This window comes from Zootoca vivipara, chromosome Z, assembly GCF_963506605.1.
Source record: "Zootoca vivipara chromosome Z, rZooViv1.1, whole genome shotgun sequence".
Classification (NCBI taxonomy): Eukaryota; Metazoa; Chordata; class Lepidosauria; order Squamata; family Lacertidae; genus Zootoca; species Zootoca vivipara.
The window spans coordinates 11,624,127-11,644,925 of record NC_083294.1 but is presented as its reverse complement, the minus strand read 5'-3'; the positions used below and the strand labels follow the sequence as shown (position 1 = coordinate 11,644,925).

Here is a 20,799-nt window from a genome sequence, read left to right as displayed (position 1 = left end):
ACTCTACCAGTGAGCTACAGCCCTATCCCATGAAGACCACCACCACCTTGCACAAGACCAGAATATAAAATTACTTAACTGTATCACAGATTCCTGTTTTAAAAGAAAGGTGGGAGGAGTATTTACTCCAGGTCCAGCCAATCATAGGCCTCCCATTGCTGATGGGCAGAGTGAGCAGTGACCAACCTGGCAGCTATCATGTGACACTGTGGGCCAAATCATGTTCGGCCTTATTGATGGCCTGGCTTTTTCATCTACAGTAAATGACAAGCCTAAGCTGATCCAACCCCATTGCCTTATCTCCAAGCCATCCGCCAAGGCTGCTAGATTGCATGAGGTCCCCATCATTTTTTTCCTTGCCATGAAGCCGGAAATTATTTGTAAGGTGAGTTAACAGTAAGAAAAATCAACACACACACACATACACACACACACACAAACACACTGCTTGGCAAAATCCCTTTGCCTCTTCTGACTCATTTGTTTGATAATTATTGCCATTAATTGCAAAAGATGGATGCCCTCCCGTAGGATATAAACTGTTGTGCTTGACCAGACAAATACCTTGTGCATGTTCTTAAAACACACGCATTGCTATTTTTAGGGAGAAGTTATTAATAGACCACTGCTGGTTGAGCAGAAAACTCAGCACATTAGAAATTATATATATATGTGAATGAAATGAATGAGTCAACACCACACCTGCTCTATCATGCCAACTGTCCCAGTGCCCAAGATTATTTTTGTATGTATGTGTAGGTTTGAAATAAGGTAGGGGGGGTAGGCTGTGTATGTGAGATCTTTCTAACCCCTGGATCCAGCAACTGTTAAAATATAAGGCAGGCTAGCTTCCTGTGTGAAGGTGATTGCCTGTGTGATGGGCCATTAAGAGAACGAAGGAAAGGGGCGGAGAGATGGCAAATGGGTGAGGCTCCCCCAGCTCGTGGTTAGAAGGAAAAGGCAGAGATGAGTAAGAGTGATGTGACCTAGAGCAAGCTGGAGAGAGTCAGAACAATGTTTGAATCCAAGGCGAAAGCTATGAGGGAAACAAGACCCTTTTGGGGTGTTGATGCTGTCGATCCTTCCATCATAGGCTCCGGTTGTTATATATGTGTGTAAATATCATAAAGACACCACTGTCTCCACTGTGCCTCATTCCAAAAGGAAACACAGACCTTGGGTAAGCGCCTGGAACCCCTGGAATATTGGCCTGCCCAGAGATTGGGGTGGCGGGAAACATTTCTTTAAAATTGCAATGCTATGGGGCAAAGCCTGAAGCTGCTTCCTTATGCAGGGCACAGGGACAGAAATAGAAAAAGCTGACAATGTGAGATCTTGAGAACACCTGGAGAAGTGGTGGGAACTTCTTTACCCGATGCCAATTACCTGTTTTGTTCCCAGGGCTGAATTCCCACCCAGTGAAGTCGTGTGCTGTTATCTGCACATGTGCAGCAGTTGTCTGAAATGAGCACAACTCAGCTTAACCGTGGCTTCCATGGACCCTGAGTTTCAGACAGGGTTCTCTCCCTGCCCTGCTTGAAGATAATGGGGATTGAACCTAGGACCATCTGCATGCAAAGCAGCTGCTTTATTACTGAGCTATGGCACTTCCCCTAGAAATAAAGTAAGATTCTAGTCCTCATGGTTCTGAATGAACAGCCAACTTACACAGGAAGCTGCCTTATACTAAGTCAGACCATTATTCCATCAAGCTCAGTATTCACTGACTGGCAGTGGCTCTTCAGGGTTTCAGACAAGCAAGTTTCCCAGTTCTACCTGGAGAAGCTGCTGGAGATTTAACCTGTGACCTGCAGGCAAGGCAGATGCTGTACCACTGAGTTATGGCATGCACCTTAAGACACAGGAAGTTGAGTTATAGTCAGACCATTGGTCCATCTAACTCAGTGACTTCAATACTGGCTCTGCAGTGTTTTAGACAAGATCCCGTCCTACCTAGAGATGTTGCCAGGGATTAAACTTGGGACATTCTACAGGCAAGACCAGGGGTCGGCAAGGCTTACCGGGCATGGGTTGAATCACTCCTAGCTCAGTTTTGTCATCTGCTGTAAGCAGCAATGTGTACACTGCCTTAGGGCTCGTCCCACTTGTCCCATACCTAGAAAGGTTGGGTCCAAGCAGTTTTCCAGTTGACATTTACTCTGGTTCAGTGGTAAATCATAGAATCATAGAGTTGGAAGAGACCACAAGGGCCATCCAGTCCAACCCCCTGCCAAGCAGGAAACACAATCAAAGCATTCTTGACATATGCCTGTCAAGCCTATGCTTAAAGAGCTCCAAAGAAGGAGACTCCACCACACTCCTTGGTAGCAAATTCCACTGCCAAACAGCTCTTACAGTCAGGAAGTTCTCCCTAATGTTTAGGTGGAATCTTATTTCTTGTAGTTTGAATCCATTGCTCCATGTCCGCTTCTCTGGAGCAGCAGAAAACAACCTTTCTCCCTCCTCTATATGACATCCTTTGATATATTTGAACATGGCTATCATATCACCCCTTAACCTTCTCTTCTCCAGGCTAAACATACCCAGCTCCCTAAGCCGTTCCTCATAAGGCATCGTTTCCAGGCCTTTGATCATTTTGGTTGCCCTCTTCTGGACACATTCAAGCTTGTCAGTATCATTCTTGAACTGTGGTGCCCAGAACTGGACACAGTACTCCAGGTGAGGTCTGACCAGAGCAGAATACAGTGGTACCGGTACTATTACTTCCCTTGATCTAGATGCTATACTCCTATTGATGCAGCCCAGAATTGCATTGGCTTTTTTTGCTGCTGCATCAAACTGTTGGCTCATGTCAAGTTTGTGGTCTACCAAGACTCCTAGATCCTTTTCATATGTACTGCTCTCAAGCCAGGTGTCTCCCATCCTGTATTTGTGCCTTTCAATTTTTTTGCCCAAGTGTAGTACTTTACATTTCTCTTTGTTAAAATTCATCTTGTTTGCTTTGGCCCAGTTGTCTAATCTGTTAAGGTCGTTTTGAAGTGTGATCCTGTCCTCTGGGGTATTAGCCACCCCTCCCAATTTGGTGTCAATTTGGTAAAGAGTGGGTTTTCCCAGGGGAAGAGCTGGGACAAGCAGAAGTGTTAACGGGTCACATTCATGCATTTCAATGTGTCTGCTCCAAATAGCCTTGACTACAACCCATTTTTGCTGCTTCTTTATCAAAGAATACTAATAAACCAAAATAAATACAGTACTGATAATATGATTAGATTGACATTTTTTCCAACTTTTTAATTTAATTTTTGACCGTGTTTTCGAGAAAACGTCGCTGCTTTATAAATTGACAATGTTACGGAACAGCAAAGAACTTGGGGGCTTCCAGATAGGATCGGTGCTCCTCATCCATTCTGGCTTTATCTAGCATCCACATGACAACATCCGCAACAAAATGCCAGCTTGTATCCTGCCATCCCATTTAATCCAGATTTAGAGGCTGCAAATCCAGTAAGTCTTTTAAAAAAAAAATGCCGACAACTTACGGTATTCGCAATATCTGAATGACCTGTTTACAATATGAAACCTCCATCTGGAGGCAACTTTTATTTAAAACCATCAGGATTAAATGCAGTTATATTCTAATCTTTGTTTCTCCTCGTAATTGTGTAAGATTTTCTCTTTTAACCATCACTCAAAGAGGCTTTCTTCTGTTTCAACCCTTGGGAGCCACCAGTTCAAGACTGGAAACTTGCTGGTGCCCCTTCAAGGGAAAAAGCATGATTCAAAAGCATTTATAGCAGGGATGGTGAACCTCAGGGCCTGAGGACCAAATGTGGCCCTCATGTCCTCTCTACCTGGCCCTCAGAACTCTCCCCTGGCCACACCTCTCACTGGCCTTGCTTCACATTAACACCCTGAGAGTTATGCCTTTCCTTTAACTCCAGTAATGCCTCAGGCTCCATCCACATTATACACTTCAAGCAGTATCATATCACTTTAAACAGTCATGGCTTCCCCCAAAAAGTCCTGGGAGTGTCATTTGATAAGACTGTTTAAAGTGGTTGAAAAATCATCCCTCTCCCCAAAGACATATTTATTTATACATGGCATCCACACCCCACCTTTTAGAGAAAGAAAGAAAGAAAGAAAGAAAGAAAGAAAGAAAGAAAGAAAGAAAGAAAGAAAGAAAGAAAGAAAGAGGTCTCAGAGCAGTTCACAATATCAGTACTAAAGCAGTCCTTTGCTGTCAGGCTCACAATCTAAAAAGACACGACACGTGAGGTTAAAAAAAAGAAATGGGAGGGAAGAGGAAAAAAGCAAGCTCAAGTGTAAGTCCTTCGCTTCCTAGATTCCTAGTTGTACATTCTGGCGACCAAAAGCCGTGTTGCTCTCATCCCTATTCATTTGCAAACAAGTCTAGACATTGGTCAACCCAGTACATGTGAGGGATAATGGAGCCTGGAAGGCTGCTTTTGGCCCATGGGCTGAAAGTTCTCGACCCCTGCAGTTCACCCTTCCATAATGAGGCAGCACTTTTGTCAGAGGTTCCCACTTCTCCTTTACAGTAGATTCACCTTGGCTACAACTTGCTTACAACCGGTGATGGCATACTGTTGGCCCCCTTGAGTGTAATAGTTGAGCTGGCTGGCTAAGCTCTCCACGTGGCTCGGATCGGGATAAAGGCCTTCGCTCATCATCTCCTCATAGAAGCAACTCAAGATGTGGCTCTTCTCCAGCAAGACGAAGGGAACGATCTCCGCCAACATCCAAAGAGGGTGGACTTGGTCAAGGACAGGACGGAGAGCAGCCTGCAGCAACTCCACCTTCCTCTGGGGCTGCAGGAGTAGGTCGCTAGAGGCATTCTGAAGGAGAACATTGACAACCTCGTTACCCCCCAGGTTGCTTATCAGGATGTACACAGCATTGAGGAACTCGTTGGTTTGGTTTGTCTGAAAGAACCCACCCAGTGTTTCCAGCAAGGCCGTAGTCATGAACTCCACCTCGTCCAGGATAAACACGGGGATCTTCTCTTCAATTTCGGCTTGGGTGACCATCTCGCTGATCGTCTTAGATAAATCTTGCTGGCAGGCTGATGTGGAAGCGCTGTCCGGGCAGTGGTACATGGCAAAGTAATGGAGCACAGAGCTCTGCCCCATGACTGACCTGAAATGTTTGGCTAGCAGCCAACCGACGTGGCTCTTCCCAACCCCGCTTGGGCCATTGAAGGAGATGACCAGTGGTTTGTTGTGTATGTGGGTGGCCAGGTAGTCCTTGAGCAATGCCACAATGCTCTCGATGGCTAAGGCCTGCCCAAAAACCTCCCGGTGCATTGTCTTCTCCAGACCATCCAGGTCATATTTCAGGAGGTTATCGTCCAAATTCTCAATGGCATTCAGGATCTGGAAGCAGACAATTCCGACGAGCAACAGGAGGCACCTCTTGGCTTTGCTCTTGTGCTCGGCAGGGAGGTATTTCCTGGAGTTTCCTGGGTACAATACTCTGGGGTTCTTGCACCTCTTCTTCCGCTTGCTGGATCTTGTTGAGGGCTCCTGCACCGAGGTATCAAAAGTGAAGTACTGAGAACTCTCAAAGCTCGCTTGGCTCAAGAGGGAGGCGGAGGCACTGCCCAGCCTGGCCCTCCCCAAGGAGACCTGCCTCTGGAGAAGCTTCGCTTTGGAGTCCCCAGGCAGGAAGTTCTTCTTAAAGGCATGAGCTGTCCTCCGCAGGCGAATGGCAGCCCGCACTGGGGACGAGAGCAGAGAGAGCTTCTGGGGGCTTTTCAAAGCCTGCTTCCGGCCCTCCATTGTGAGCTCTTGCAGTGGGTCTCGCTTTCCTATCTTCTCTACAGGAGAAGAAAAAGAAGCATAAGAACACAGCAGGAAAGGCAGCATGGTACAGTGTTTTACTTCCCGTATCAAAATGCCACAGGGTTCTTGTGAGAGGAGAGGGAGCTGAGTCGGACACATTTGTAGAAGAGAAATCTCCTATCAGCAGAAATCTTATCTATTTTATTAGATTTCTTACTCGACCTGTACCATAAGGTCCCAGGGCACATTGTAACATTAGAATATACAGTGGTGCCTCGCAAGACAAATTTAATTCGTTCTGTGAGTCAATTCGTTTTGCGAAGAATTCGTCTAGCAAATCCCATAGGAATGCATTGATTTTTCATTTATTTATTTTTGCCCATAGGAACGCATTAATTGAATTTCAATGCATTCCTATGGGAAACCTCGATTCGCTAGACGAATTTTTCACAAAATGAATTCATCTAGCGAGGCAACCTCCGCTCGAAAAATCTCTTCGTTAAGCGAAAAATTCGTCTTACAGGGCATTCGTCTAGCGAGGCGCCACTGTACAATTATAAAACAAATACAGCAATAAGACAAGAAAACAGCTCCACGTATAAATCCAGTAAAAACAATTCCATATTTAAAAACAACACTTAGACACAATTCTACATATATAAATATAACTTAACTATACTGGCAGGCCTGGTGCCAGCCGTCGGTCTAGTTGGGCACTAGTCAAGGGCTCCAGGGGCTTGGAAGAGCTCCTAACCAGCCCAATCCAGCTGCACCATCATTCACTGGGCCCCAAATTCTTTTCATTAGTGAGCAAAGAAAAAGGCATGTGGTGGCCCTCTTAAGCAACACTGTGTCCTGCCTGTGGGTGGGTCCAGGTGGCACTGTGCCAAGCCCCCTTCCCCAAAAGAGTGTGGCACTGACCCTGCGTGACAGTAATTGGAACCTCCAGGTCCAGGGACAGTCTACTTCCAAATGTCAGGTGGGGGAGGGGCACGACTTGTTGGTTTACCAGAGGAATTTGAGAAAATGCATGGAAGAGATAACCAACAGAAGAGTTCGTTACCATCAGCACCACACTTTGTGTGTCTCTTAACCCCCTTTTAAAAGTACGTACTCCCCACGTAAGTATCTGTTTCACAAAACCAGACTAGATAAACCAGTATGTAAGTTTTTTGGGCTTGTGTTTTTTTTTAAGTCAAAAGCAATCCCCTTTTCTTGGACAGCAGTGCCATCTAGAGGCTACTGCCTTTCAAAACACATACTCCTGTCGGCTTTTAACAGCAGACTGCAAAATAGGATTCATTAATTTTTTAAAAATAATAATAATATTGCAATGTAAAAGCATGGATCCGCTGAACCACAAAACCTTTCATATTCAGCCTGACTCTGAAGCATTAACATGTAGCAGACAGGAAGATAAAGGACATTCAGTAGATGGCCCAACTCACTGTTTTTAAATGACTAACAAATAACAATGTATGTGTGTGTGTGTGTGTGTGTGTGTGTGTGTGTGTGTGTATATATTGTCCAGTAGCACCTTAGAGACCAACTAAGTTTGTTCTCAGTATAAGCTTTCATGTGCATGCACACTTCTTCAGTTAGAAAATAACAATGCCATTAATTTTAACAACTTCATGAAGTAGTTACAGATAGGTAGCCGAGTTGGTCTCTAAGGTGCTACTGGAAGGAATTTTTTTATTTTATTTCAACTTCATGAAGTTCAGTGATGAATCACTTCAATAACCATTGATTTGTTGATGGGTAGCGCAATTGTGGGTGGCACTGTGGGTTAATCCACAGAGCCTAGGGCTTGCCGATCAGAAGGTCGGCAGTTTGAATCCCTGCGACAGGGTGAGCTCCTATTGTTCAGTTCTAGCTCCTGCCAACCTAGCAGTTCGAAAGCATGTCAAAGTGCAAGTAGATAAATAGGGACCGCTCCAGGGGGAAGGTAAACGGCGTTTCCGTGCACTGCACTGCACTGGTTCACCAGAAGCGGCTTAGTCATGCTGGCCACCTGACCCGGAAGCTGTACGCCAGCTCCCTCGGCCAGGAAAGCGAGATGAGCGCCACAACCCCAGAGTCAACCGCGACTGGGGTCCCTTTACCTTTACCTTTTAGAGCAATCCAAACTAAAGGAAGCCAACTTAATCTATGCTGGGGTAAATCATGCCAGTGTATCTAACCCTGATTCAAAACTCCATTAAGAAGCAGGGCTAGGGACACCTGAACCCTCCAGGGGTGGAGGGAACGTCTTTAAAATACACTTTGACTTACACCCCTTTGTACCAGGGAACTCCCACTGGGTTACCAGGTCACATGACCAATCTGAGCATGTTTGGAACAGGGCTATGTCTCCTCCTGCACCAACCTACAACACACCCCATCACACCCGTAGAACACCCCTTTTTCGAGACTTATCCTGGCCTCAGCTCAGTTGGCTGACCTGGGATGGGCAACTTCATCCAGCTAGGCCAGGATCAGCTGGCTCCATGGGCGTACCCAGCGAGGGGCAGGGGGGCAGCTGCCCCCCTAGAAGCAAAAAATATATATTAAATGGTTATAAAGTGATGAAACAAAACAAAATTAGGTAGGGCGATGGTGAATAATCAGTTGTTTACCACACTGAAATGGTGTAAAAATCGAGAAGTATCAAGAGCCACCTACTGACTGGTAGAGGAATCTATGTCAGCCAGCCATTGGGATTCAAGGGAGGGAGAGGTCTCTAGCGGGCTCTAGCAGAGAGAAGAGGGAATCTTCTAGAAGGGTCTAGTGAGTTCCGCGTCACTAAACTGAGCCGCCCGCTATTAGTTTACCTTCTTATTTACATTTAGAAGACATCGAGGCTGCCTAAATGGATATAAGAAACTGGTTCCAAAAAGGTAAGTTAAGTAATTTCTGTAGAATATTAAATTTTAAAGGGTAAAGACCTGGCTCAGAAGTATAATGGGAGAGGACAGACTGACTGGGTTGTGTTTGATGAGCGTCCATCAGAATTTCTTCAAGGAAAATCAGGACTGGATTGAAACGAAAGTTTTGAACAAATTTTCTTCGAACCCAAGAAAAATGATATTAGTATAAGACATGTAACTAGAATAAAAATTAAAAATTTTCAAGCAAATAATTGTAATAACTACTGTAACAAAGCACTGCTATAATGATATATAAGTTTCTTAAAATTTTGGTTTCATTCACCTTTTCCGTGCTGAAATGTCACAACCTGAACGACCATCGCTTGCCCCCCTAGTTTTGATCCTGGGTACACCCCTGGCTGGCTCAGTCAGAAACCCACCACCTATTCAAAATGCCACTCATCCCCAAAGTTATTAGGTTCAGTTTGTCCCCAAAGTGTTATTTATTTATCTCCCCCCACTTCTTTCTCTTTATTAGATCCAGTAGAGTAAATAAAGACAGCTATGGATATAAGCAGGAAGGATTGCATTTTATGCACATTTAACTTGTGCAATTTCAACTATATATGCAGTCGAAATCCTGCAATTTTATAGGGGGGGGGAGTAAAGAAATCCTGCATGTTAAATGCAGAGCTGTTCCATGAAGAAGACTTTGTGGAGTGGGTGGGGAAAAAATAGTACGAATGATAATTAGAATAAACTAGTTAGATGGACGAATTTCCCGAGTATGCATAACCCAGCCTTCATTCCTAGTTTTAGAACTGTGTGCATATATATAATGGACAGTTTGGATTGTGGAATGTTATAAATTCCATTGGCACTTTTGAACTTGAGAAGCAGGATGGGAATATGAAAACAAGCCTCTATAGACAATAGGGAGAAGCTCTGCCAGACCCAGGGAGAAGCTATCAGGAGGGTAGCAGGCAGGCCCATCCCACCACCAGGCCGCATTCATTCACTCATCAGCACGGATTTCAGTGCCAAGAGGCCAATTGTTCTTTGGGTTAAACTTCTACTAGAAAAATACATTTGACCCAGCAGTGACAGCAGGATGCAAAACAGCAGGATGGGCGCTGCCTAGATCAAGCATGCAGCAAAGGAGAGGCATCCATTTTCCAATCTCTGTAATTAACTTCTAGAGACCAGCAAGTCACCGAGTTGGTGGAAGGGACCTTAGAAATCACCCAATCCAACCAGCTACTAGGTACAAGATCTGAAATGCAGGAGGCGACTGCAGGATCCCTGACAGGTGAGGCACCCAAGAAGCTGTTTCAAACACCTACAGCAAAGAGGAAACCACCACCTCCTGAGGGAGGCTGTTCTATCGTCAAACAGCTCTTACCGTCAGGACAGTTCTCTTAACGTTCACCTGAGCTCTGCTTCCCTGCCATTTCCAGTCACTTGCAATCTCCCGAGGAAATAGCAGTGGTGGCTGGTACACATAGGGGCTGGAAGGGCAGGAGGAAGGGGGGGCAACAGTAGGTGGAGCCAGATCCCATGATAGGTGGAGGCACAGCCAATGACAGGCAGAGCCAAGCCACTTTATCTTAGGCCCCATCCTCCTCCTCCCTGCTGAGTTCTACAAGGGCAATGATGACAATAAGGAAGAGGAAGGTGACAGGCAGGACCAACCCTCTGGACTGGCTGTAAGAAGGCTGCCGAGTGAATGCTGACTGAGGTTGGTGGGGCAGTTACCCATTCACCCTAATAGACCAGCCTCCGCTGTAGGGCAGGAGGCAGGGAGATGAACATTAGGTGGAGAAAGAGCCAATGACAGGCAGCACCACCACCTGATTGGTTATAAGAAAGAAGGCAAGCAGGTGGGCCAGCCTTATATATAGGTAACATAGAAAGCTGCCTTTGCCAAGTCAGACCATCGCTCTACCTAGCTCAGCATTGTCTACGGTGAATGGCAATGGCTCTCCAGAATTTTAAGACAAGGGGTCTTTTCCTGTTAACTGAAAATTTCAGGAACTGAACCTGGGATCTTTTGTACAAACTCATTACAGGCCGCATTGAAGCTAATGGACAAAGGGTTTACTCTGAATATAACTCATTCCAGGAGTGGGGAACTTTTGGCCCACCAGATGTTGTTGAACTACAACTCTCTTAAGTCCCATCAAACATGGCCAGTAGCAAACAATGGTGGGAGTTGTAGTTCAGCAACATTTGGAGGGCCAAGGGTTCCCCATACCTGGCTTGAAGCATAAGAACATAAGCAGAGCTGTATAAAAACATTAAGATAATCATCATCATCATCATTCCATTCTCATGTTGGCCAACCAGATGTCCCAGTGTATCAGGAACCAGAGTTAAGCGTAGGTCAGATGGTCTCAGTAAAGTTAACTCTTTATTCAAAGCAACCAAAACAGTGCAGGCCAGTAATCCTACCAACTCTTCCCCGTATGTGTTGCCCCAATGAGGCAGCTGTCAGGACTGAAGGTCCCTGCCTTCCCACAGCTGCCTAAGTTCCATCCTCTCCAGGGCAGAGACTGCCTCTGAGCACAACCAATCTCTCTGCGTGTTCTGGGAGACCGGGTCGGTTTGGGGGAGCTGCTTGCAGCAGGAGGGGGAGACTCCCTGGATTCTTCAATGGCCTTCCTCATCGCTGCCTCTTGTCCATCCCCCCCCCTCCTCTTCTGCCTCTGAGCCTGGAATGCTCTCTGTCCCTCTTCTCCTTCTGACCACACATCACCATCCCACCATCAACCCCCTGGCTCTGAGCCTTCTTCCCCTGGGGGGTACCCCTTGCTGATGCCCCCCACCTCTCATTTGCATCCAGCCAGTTCATGACACAATGGGAATCCTGCAAGCAGGACCTAAGTGCAACACTCTCCCATCCTGCGGCTTCAAACAACTGGTATTTAGAAGCATTACGACTTCTGGTTATGGAGGCAGAACATAGCCATCATGACTAATAGCAACTGATAGTCTGGTGCTCCATGATTTTGCCTCTCTTAAAGCCTTCCAAGTTAGTGGCTACCAGTGCCTCCTTTGGGAGGGAGTTCCAGACTTTAGCAATGCACTGCAATGTGACAGTGTATTGGTAGAGGGTTTATACTGGACGGGTCATCATTCTGTTTCATTTCACGTTCTGTGATATGCCCCCTAAATGGTACCACATTATTGCTACCAGGAGGGGTGGGCACTCTTGTTCTACAGGGGGAACAGAAGCAGGACGCTTATAAAATTAAACCAGAACAATTGTGGTATGAAAAGTTACAGAATTTCAGCAGAAAGTTATGGAACATGCAGGAAACGAAGCAGGATGTCTGCCCCAAAACTTTTGCAGGCTCAGACAGGATCAAAAGCGGGGTAGCTGATAACAACATGAGCACAAATCATTATAAATGTACAATACGAAGGATGCTGGGAGGGGACCCGGGTAATAACAACCGGGGACCATATCTCTTACCATGCCTGGTTTGAGGAAACAGGATACTTTTACTCAATGGACCTTTCAGTTCAGTGCTACAGAGTTCTTCCTCTGTTCTTAAAGTTTAACCCCCTTTAATCTTTTTCTTCCTGCTACACACTGCACAGGAAGGAACTAAAGGGGCTTCTAGTGTTTTTGGTAGTTATATTTTGAGGAAGCCAGCAAGGGCTCTGTTCTTACCACATAAACCCAAACCATGAGTCAGACGCTACAGAATCAACGATGCACTTTCTGTACGTTTGGTCCGTCATGGCAGCCAAGAGGAGGAGTTCCAGCCAGCGGCAAACAGGAAATAAACCAGTTCTCTCTCAGATTACTAGAAAGCCCAGGCTGTGGTGGCTGCTGCCCAATGGCAGAAGTCAGGGAGCCAATGACAGGCACAGCCATCTAAATCTAGTTTTGTCCCCATCCGGCGGAGTTTTACATGAGCGAAGATGTGGGTGAACCTGTCAGTTCTGATTTCTCTCAGGTAGGATCCACACCATGCTTTTAAAGCACTCTTATACCACTTTAACAGCAGTTGCCTGGTGGCAAATTCAGAAGCAAAGGGTCCCTTCATGACAGTCACATCCATAGCTGCCAAGTTTTCCCTTTTCTCGCGAGGAAGCCTATTCAGCATAAGGGAAAATCCCTTTAAAAAAGGGATAACTTGCCAGCTATGGTCACATCACCACTCCTTCTAAGATTATACAATAAAAATGAGCTTTCAGGTCTCTTTGTTCTGCTGAGGATGACAGCGTAGTCACATTCTTAAAGGTAAAGGTAAAGGGACCCCTGACCATTAGGTCCAGTCGTGACCGACTCTGGGGTTGCGGCACTCATCTTGCGTTATTGGCCGAGGGAGCCGGCGTACAGCTTCCAGGTCATGTGGCCAGCATGACAAAGCCGCTTCTGGCAAACCAGAGCAGCACATGGAAATGCCGTTTACCTTCCTGCTGTAGCGGTTCCTATTTATCTACTTGCATTTTGACGTGCTAGCCCAGGCATCCCCAAACTTCGGCCCTCCGGATGTTTTGGACTACAATTCCCATCATCCCTGACCACTGGTCCTGTTAGCTAGGGATCATGGGAGTTGTAGGCCAAAACATCTGGAGGGCCGCAGTTTGGGGAAGCCTGTGCTAGCATGACTAAGCCGCTGGCAGCACACGGAAACGCCGTTTACCTTCCCGCCAGAGCGGTACCTATTTATCTACTTGCACTTTGACATGCTTTCGCACTGCTAGGTTGGCAGGAGCTGGGACTGAGCAACGGGAGCTCACCCCGTTGCGGAGATTCGAACCGCCAACCTTCTGATCAGCAAGCCCTAGGCTCAGGGGTTTAACCCACAGCGCCACCTGCATCCCGGTCACATTCTTACCATATATTTAATAAACTATGATACCACTTTAAACAGTTATGGCTTCCCTGAAGAATTCTGGGAAATGTAGTACAGTATGTTAAGACTGATGTTAGAAGAACCCCTAATCCCCTCACGGAGCTACAGTTCACAGAGTGGTTCTATGTTCAATCCCTTTTCACAGGGAACTCTGGGAATCGTAAGTCTCTGAGGGGAATTAGGGTCTTCTAACAAATCTTAGCACCTTTTTTTAAAAAACACACACCAAACAAACCACAGCTCCCACAATTCTTAGTGGGAAGCCATCACTGCTTAATGTGGTATGATGCTGCTTTAAATGTATGGTGTGAATGTGGCCTATGTCCTTTTGAGATCCAGCAAGGAGAAGATGAAGACAGAGAAAGCAAATGGTTGTTTTTTTCACAGAGTAAATTACAGCTCACAGAGAGCAAACCAAGCACACACTTAGAAAATGGGTTTCTTTTTTTTCCCCAGAGCAAAGTAAAACAGCTTTAAAAAGTTTCAATAATGGGATAAATAGTTTATAATTGGCTATGTAATAGGGTAACCCGGATCGAAATAGGACTGTAAAAGGGGACTTGTGATTAGAAGGGTTGATAATAGAAATATGGTTCTGACTGAGATGGGGAGTTCTTAGTAGAGAGGTGTGGGTATAAGGAAGAGAATTTTTAGTTTAGTATAGTGTAAAAGCAGATTAAGAATTTTATAATGTGAATTAAATGAAGAAGTATGTTTAAGGCAGAAATATAATATGTAAGGAAAGAGGAGTATTATGTTGTCATAGATGATAAATATGTAACATATAATGAAAATGATAATTATAGAATTTTGGTGTAAAATTTAAAAGGTATAAACATGTTTAAGATAGAAAGAAACAATGTTAAGGTGATGATTATGAAATTGCCAAAGAGAGTATAAGATGAACCACAGTAAGGGGGGCTGAGGAGGTCAACCTACAATGTCAGAAAAGATGAATGGTTTTTGATCTATATATGTATGTTTTTGGTTTTTTATTATTATGTTTAGATATGTTAATGTTTTTATTTGTGTTTCTTGTTTTTTATTTTAGGTAATGCCAGGGTTGGTGTGTTGGTGATGTATGTTTTGTTGTTATATGTCAAAAAATCAATAAAATTTATTTTAATAATAATAATAAAAAGTTTCAATAATGCAGCCCACAGGATACATATTTAAAAATAATAATAATAATAATTACAGCATAGAGACATAAATGCACAGAAATGAAATGAAAATCCCCCAGTTTCAAAATGCCTGGTCCCTTACCAAAGTAACAGCAATTTGCCTTCAAATGAAACCCGTTTCAAGCACTTCTCTGAAGAATGGAGCAGGGCAGGTGGGTGGGAGGAAGAAGAAGAAAGCAGAGACCTCATGTATCCCAGAACATCCTTGGCAATGCCCCTTGCAATGGACGTTCTGGCGCAAAACTGCCTGAGCAAAAAATATTTAGTGCTGCAAATAGTGGACTCATTCATTAGCTGCTTAGACCCAATTAACACCAGAACTTTGCAGCATCAAGGCATAAGTCAGCGCAAATCAGTTTGCAGGAGCTTGGTGTGTAGGATGTTGACAAAGGAACCCTGCTCCCAAAAAAGGAAAGGGTCTACAATCCCCATGACCCTGTAGAACCCCCATTCACCCCGTCATCAGAATTGTAGTCTGTTAAGAGTGCTGAAAGTTGTTAGGAGACATTCAACAAACTGCAATTCCTAGGACACTTTGTGGGAAGCCACGTGTCTTAAAGTGGAATAAGACTGCTTTAAATGTATGGTGTTGATGTGACTCTCATTGTCTACATCAGTTTGCACCCCTAGAAATGAAATGAAATGAGAAGAGAAGACATTTTTGCAAATCAACTTCCCATAATACAATGCCTTTCATATGTTATTTTCACTGATATATGCATTTCTATGCATACCTTACCCTAGTATATGCATTCTTATACACACTACTTGGCCAGAAAATTGCACTGCAAAATTCAGAGAAGTGCAAATTTCGAAGGAGGGCTGCGTTTCATTTTGCATATTGTTCCATGAGAGCATGAATTAGGTTAAGGTTGCCAATAGATATGAACGAAGGAGGGCTGCGTTTCATTTTGCATATTGTTCCATGAGAGCATGAATTAGGTTAAGGTTGCCAATAGATGTGAAAACACTGGCACTCAGGGGAAGGAAGCTGACAGCCTTACCACCACACCCTGGAAGGGATGCCAATAAGATGGCAGTCAGGAAGGGGGAACATCTCATGCACTCTAATGGAACAGCTTCCACTGAGCCTAGGTCATCCAATGACTGTTGGCATGTTCCAGAGAAAGCAAAAGGGAATTATTCCTCCTTGCAACCTATACTTAACAGGAGGAACTCAGGATCTTGTTCCCAGATGTTGGCACTCCCTCCTGACCTGAAAGAAGTTAGGCTGGCTCCCTCATTATTGTCCTTCTGCCAGCAGGTGAAGAAGACCTTTTTCCAACAGGCTTTTGGGAACAGGGTGCTTTTAATGAAAGGACTGGTGCTGTACTGTTTTTTGTTGTGATTGCTTGTATGTTTTTAATAGATCGGGTAGGTAGGTAGGTAGGTAGTTGATAGAAACTTTTAATTTTATTAACGTTTAATAGTTTTAAAATTATTTTTCCTCTATGTTTTTAGCTGTTCTTAGGGATTACCCAGACTTAGAAGAAGAGTTTAGATTTGATATCCCGCTTTATTACTACCGGTACCCTAAGGAGTCTCAAAGCAGCTAACATTCTCCTTTCCCTTCCTCCCCCCACAACAAACACTCTGCGAGGTGAGTGGGGCTGAGAGACTTCAAAGAAGTGTGACTAGCCCAAGGTCACCCAGCAGCTGCATGTGGAGGAGCGGAGACACGAACCCGGTTCCCCAGATTACGAGTCTGCCGCTCTTAATCACTACACCACACTGGCTCTCTACTTACTTTTCTAGGAATAGTCCGCACTTTAAAGCTCCATGTCTGAGGGCTCTACCTCTGCTCTGGAGCTTTCCCCATGAAAACCCACTCTTTAAAGCTGAATTTGTGGAAAACCTGAATCGCCGTTTGTTGCGCTTCAGCTTTGCGGGCAAACCTCTGGGGCAAGAGAGAGAGAGAACTCAGCTGCAGAGCTTTAAAGCACAGATCTGTGCCTGGAAAGAGCAGACGAAAAGGTAAGTGTGGATAAGCCCCTATTTTATCTGTGTCACCTTGAACAGCAGCTGCTATGCAATTCACCAAGGAAAGATCTCTTATCGGTTACTGTTAGCAATAAGGGCTAACAGTGGATCTTTTATGTTCAAGGTAGCATACGGTGGCTAATTGGCTAGACCTGGACCTTGTCTGGCTTCCCAAGAGGTCAGCTTCCCAGAAGCATCTGGCTGACCCACCATTTCATGTGGTTTAGCAACAGATGCACAGCAATTTTTTCTCAGTATCCCAAGCTCAGATATTCAAGGGTTTTGCTCTGAAACTTACCTAAGTTCTCTGGGACAGACAACCCCAGTGAGGAAAGGTTTCAGCAATTGGGGCTTTCTTCGCTTAGAAAAAAATGGGGCACTCAGAGGTGACATTATTATAGAAATGTTTAAAATTATGCATGGCACAGAGAAAGTGGATAGATAGAAGTGCTCCTCCCTTTCTCATAATCCTAGAAGTCATGGACACCCGATGAGCTTGAACATTGGAGGATTTAAGACGTGCAAAAGGAATAACTTCTTTATACAGCGCAATTAAACTATGGAACTACCTCCCACAGGAGGGCAGTGATGACCAGCGGTAGAGCAAGCCGATCAGCCACCCTACAGCTGGGTTAGGGAGGCAGCAGGCAGACCGTTTGGGGCCCCGCGGAGAGTGCCTCCTGGCATTTTGTCACCCCCCTCAGTGGTGACACCCGGGCAGCCCACCACTACCACAGATACTCTTCCTCTGCCCCTGGTGGTGACCTTCAGCTTGGATCACTTTAAAAGAGGATTCGTGGAGGAGAAGGCCATCTATGGATACTAGCCATGGTGGCTATGTTCTGCCTCCATTGTCGAAGGCAGTGTGTTTCTGAATGCCAGTGGCTGAAAACTGCAGGGCTCTTGCGCTTGGGACCTGCTTGCAGTCTTTCCATGGGGCATAGTTGGCCACTGTGAGAACAGAATTCTGGAGTAGATGGGCTATTGGTCTGATCCAACAGGTCTCCTCTGTATGCCCTTCAAGGGACTTAGCTCAGAGGTATACTCCTTGTGTCAGAACCCTTGAAAGTCACTTCCAGTCAGGGCATGCAGCCCTGAGCTAGATGGACCAATAGTTTGACTCCATAAAAGGCAGCTTCCTAAGTTTAAAGGGAAAGACCATAGCTCAGTGGTAGAGCGTCTGCTTCGCACACAGAAGGTCCCAGGTTCAAACCCTGGCATCTCCAGGCAAAGCGGGGAAGGATCCTGTGTCTGAAAACCTGGAGAGCTGCTGCCAGTCAGCATTGACAGTACAGTACTGAGCTAGATAGACCAACAGTCTGAATGGCATGAGAGGGGGGGGGGCTTAAGACCTTTAGAAGGCATCTCAAGGCAGCCCTGTTTAGGGAAGCTTTTAATGTTTGATGGATTTCTGTATTTTAGAATTTCTGTTTTTTTTTGGAAGCCGCCCAGAGTGGCTGGGGGAACCCGGCCAGATGGGCGGGGTATAAATAATAAATTATTATTATTATTATTATTAATCCCTGTAACTGAAGCTTTACAGTTTTAATTTTATTGGTATCCACCATCACCCTAAGCCATCAGTGTGGGGATTGGAGGGGATGAAACAAACAGCTCAGGAAATTGGTTTAGCAGCTCTCAAGTAGCTGCTTTTGAACACTGGCATTCCAAGGACCCAGGAAGAGCAGGCAAAACTTGTTGGGCCTCATACTTGAGCAGAAACACTTCACGCCCCTACTGATGGAAGGTGCTCACCCCCCTGCCTGCTGCTGTAAATCTCCAGCAAGGCTGGCAACAGGAAGGGAGCAAAAGTATTTGCAGGCTCCTGGTTAGTGTTTCCTGGGACTAATAGGGCAGAATGCTTCAGAATTTCCTCATGTAAGGAGGATCACAAGCATTTTTCAGGATGTGGAAACATCTGGTCTTTGCAATCAACTTGCAACCACACTAGTCAGGGAATGCTTTGCAGAACATTATCTCACCACCATGTTCTCCACTGATATCTGGGCAAACAGCGACCAGCAGTCTTCATATGGTTTGTGGATGTCGGATGTGTTGAGTCACCTCATCTGACACACACAAACTCTGGAAGTAAGGCTACCAACTTGTTTTACTGGTGTGCTTTTAACTGCAGCAACCGCAGGGGAACCTTTTCAGCCCAAGGGCCACATTCCCTCTAAACAACCTTCAGAGGGCCACATACCAGTTGGTAGGCAGGGCCAGGAGCAAAGGTGGGTGGAGCAATGGATTTTACCTTTGCACTGTCAGCTAATTCTCTCTCTCTCTCTCTCTCTCTCTCTCTCTCTCTCTCTCTCTCTCTCTCACACACACACACACACACACACACACACACACACACACCTCTATCTTCCATCCTGGACAAGCAAGAGGCATTATCAGAGTTTAAGGGTACTGGCCACCCAGGCAAGGTGTGAAGCAGGGTCAATGTGAAGCATTGCCTAGGGAGAGGGTGTGTGGTCTTGGAATAGTTTTGAGGGCCACATAGAGAGGTCTGGAGGCCCCACTCCTGCTTTGTAGGCACAAATTGAGCAACTGAAGCTTTTCCTAGCATGGAGCTGAAGCAATGGGGGAAACTTCAGTTGCTCAATTTATCGCATTGCAGGCATCTGTTAAAGGCATAGGAATAGGCAGAAAGGTGGCAACACTAGCTGGAAGCCCTCTAATTGGAGAAACGGTTCGTCAGATGGGTGACCAATTCATCGCCAACGTGGTCATGCTGTGTGCACTGCCGGAGAATTTTCAATAATCTGTTTTGACATGTGCATTTCCCTTGAAGTTCCAAAGCAGGAAGTGCATCTTCTTACGTTTGAGCGCTGCGCAACATGCTAGAGAACTCATTTCCAGAGATTCATGACTTGCCATTGAAGTTGCAAACTTCTTCCAAGGAAAGATGTCCTGATAAGCCACAAGATCACTCCCAGGCACAGTACAGTACATGCAAGGGAAAGTCAGCCCAAATGCACTTCCCACACCAGGAAAAAGCTTCACTTAGACCTTCCCTGCTTTTCATATGACTAAAGTGCAGGAGCCCAACTCGGAAAAAACTAATGGCAGCCTTAGAGTTGCCAGCTTTTAGGCTAACCTTGCTCATCTGCCTTTAGCTGCACCTCAACTGGCATACATTAGCAGGTGGCAAAGCTGTTTTGAAAGGCTTTGCTAGCAGACAGATCAAGTGACTTGTGAAATGCAGGCCAGGTCTGTTTCTTTCTGGTCAGCTGGGCAAACCCAGTCCCACATCCCTCACACTTTCTCTGGCCGTTACAGAAGAAAAAGATGATATCAACCCAAAGCAGCCTCATACAACCCCTAACAGTTGAAAGCATTTTTCAGTTGCAGAAATTCAGCAAGGGCCATTTCACTGCCACCCTTTTCAGCTCTGTACCAGTAAAAACTTAATTCTCTTAAACTCCATGCCAGCCAGTTACTCACAGCATAGAAGTATGCTCAGAGCATTGATTTCTCTGCATGGTTGCAAACGGCACTTTATACACAAGACTTTTGTTCCTCTACAACTTGATCTGAAGACCACTACCTGGTGATTATAATCCCCCACCCCCAACACTGAAAAGACAAGTTGTTGCTGCTTCTGCAGACTGAGATACTCTTAAAAGCCACAGTGACACACAAGGTTGTTTCTTTCCTTCTGGAGCAGCCGGCAGCTTTACAACCCTGTACTGTCCCCATCAAAAATAAAATAAAATGCTGGACTCTCCTCTCCACCCATCCAACCCAGCCCCACCACAGACCGACACAGAGCATTACCAAGCATTGGGCCTTCTTCGGAGCTGCACCAGCAGAGAACTTGCTTCCCTCCTCTGAAGAAGCCGGGACAGTCCCAAGGAGCCAGCTTTAGCCATGTGGCATTTTTTTGGAAGCCTTGTCAGCAGGGTTGAGAGTGCAACCACTTGTGCAAAGCTGATGTGGCCTTGCCCCCCCCCCCTCTGTGTGTGTGCGTGCATGTGCGTGTGTGTCAGAGAGAGAGAGAGAGAGAGAGAGAGAGAGAGAGAGAGAGAGAGAGAGAGAGAGAGAGAGAAGAGCAAGAGATGGGAGCAGGGCCCTCCTCCCTCCTGAGCTTCCTCCTCACACCCTCGTGAGGCCTTATCGCTAAAGCACTGTGCAGCTGTGTTTG

General features: G+C 45.6%; 1 protein-coding gene and 1 non-coding gene across 5 annotated transcripts; one reads left to right on the top strand and one right to left on the bottom strand.

Moving 5' to 3' along the window:
- Positions 1-2,505: 2,505 nt before the first annotated feature.
- TOR4A (torsin family 4 member A) lies at positions 2,506-20,681 on the bottom strand. 4 transcript variants are annotated; one of them, XM_035112848.2, is made up of 2 exons: positions 20,433-20,681; positions 2,506-5,800 (listed from the first exon to the last, which is right to left on the bottom strand). In XM_035112848.2, the coding sequence occupies exons 1-2, from the start codon at positions 20,437-20,439 to the stop codon at positions 4,518-4,520; spliced, it is 1,290 nt and encodes a 429-aa protein (XP_034968739.1). In that variant the 5' UTR covers positions 20,440-20,681; the 3' UTR covers positions 2,506-4,517. The 4 variants fall into 4 exon arrangements, with proteins under 4 accessions (XP_034968739.1, XP_060126171.1, XP_034968741.1 ...); XM_060270188.1 differs by lacking the exon at positions 20,433-20,681 and adding an exon at positions 10,017-13,199 and having other exon boundaries at positions 2,506-5,795; XM_035112850.2 differs by lacking the exon at positions 20,433-20,681 and adding an exon at positions 10,017-10,081.
- TRNAA-CGC (transfer RNA alanine (anticodon CGC)) lies at positions 17,801-17,875 on the top strand. Its single transcript has one exon. It is a non-coding gene; the product is annotated as a tRNA-Ala (tRNA).
- Positions 20,682-20,799: the final 118 nt, after the last annotated feature.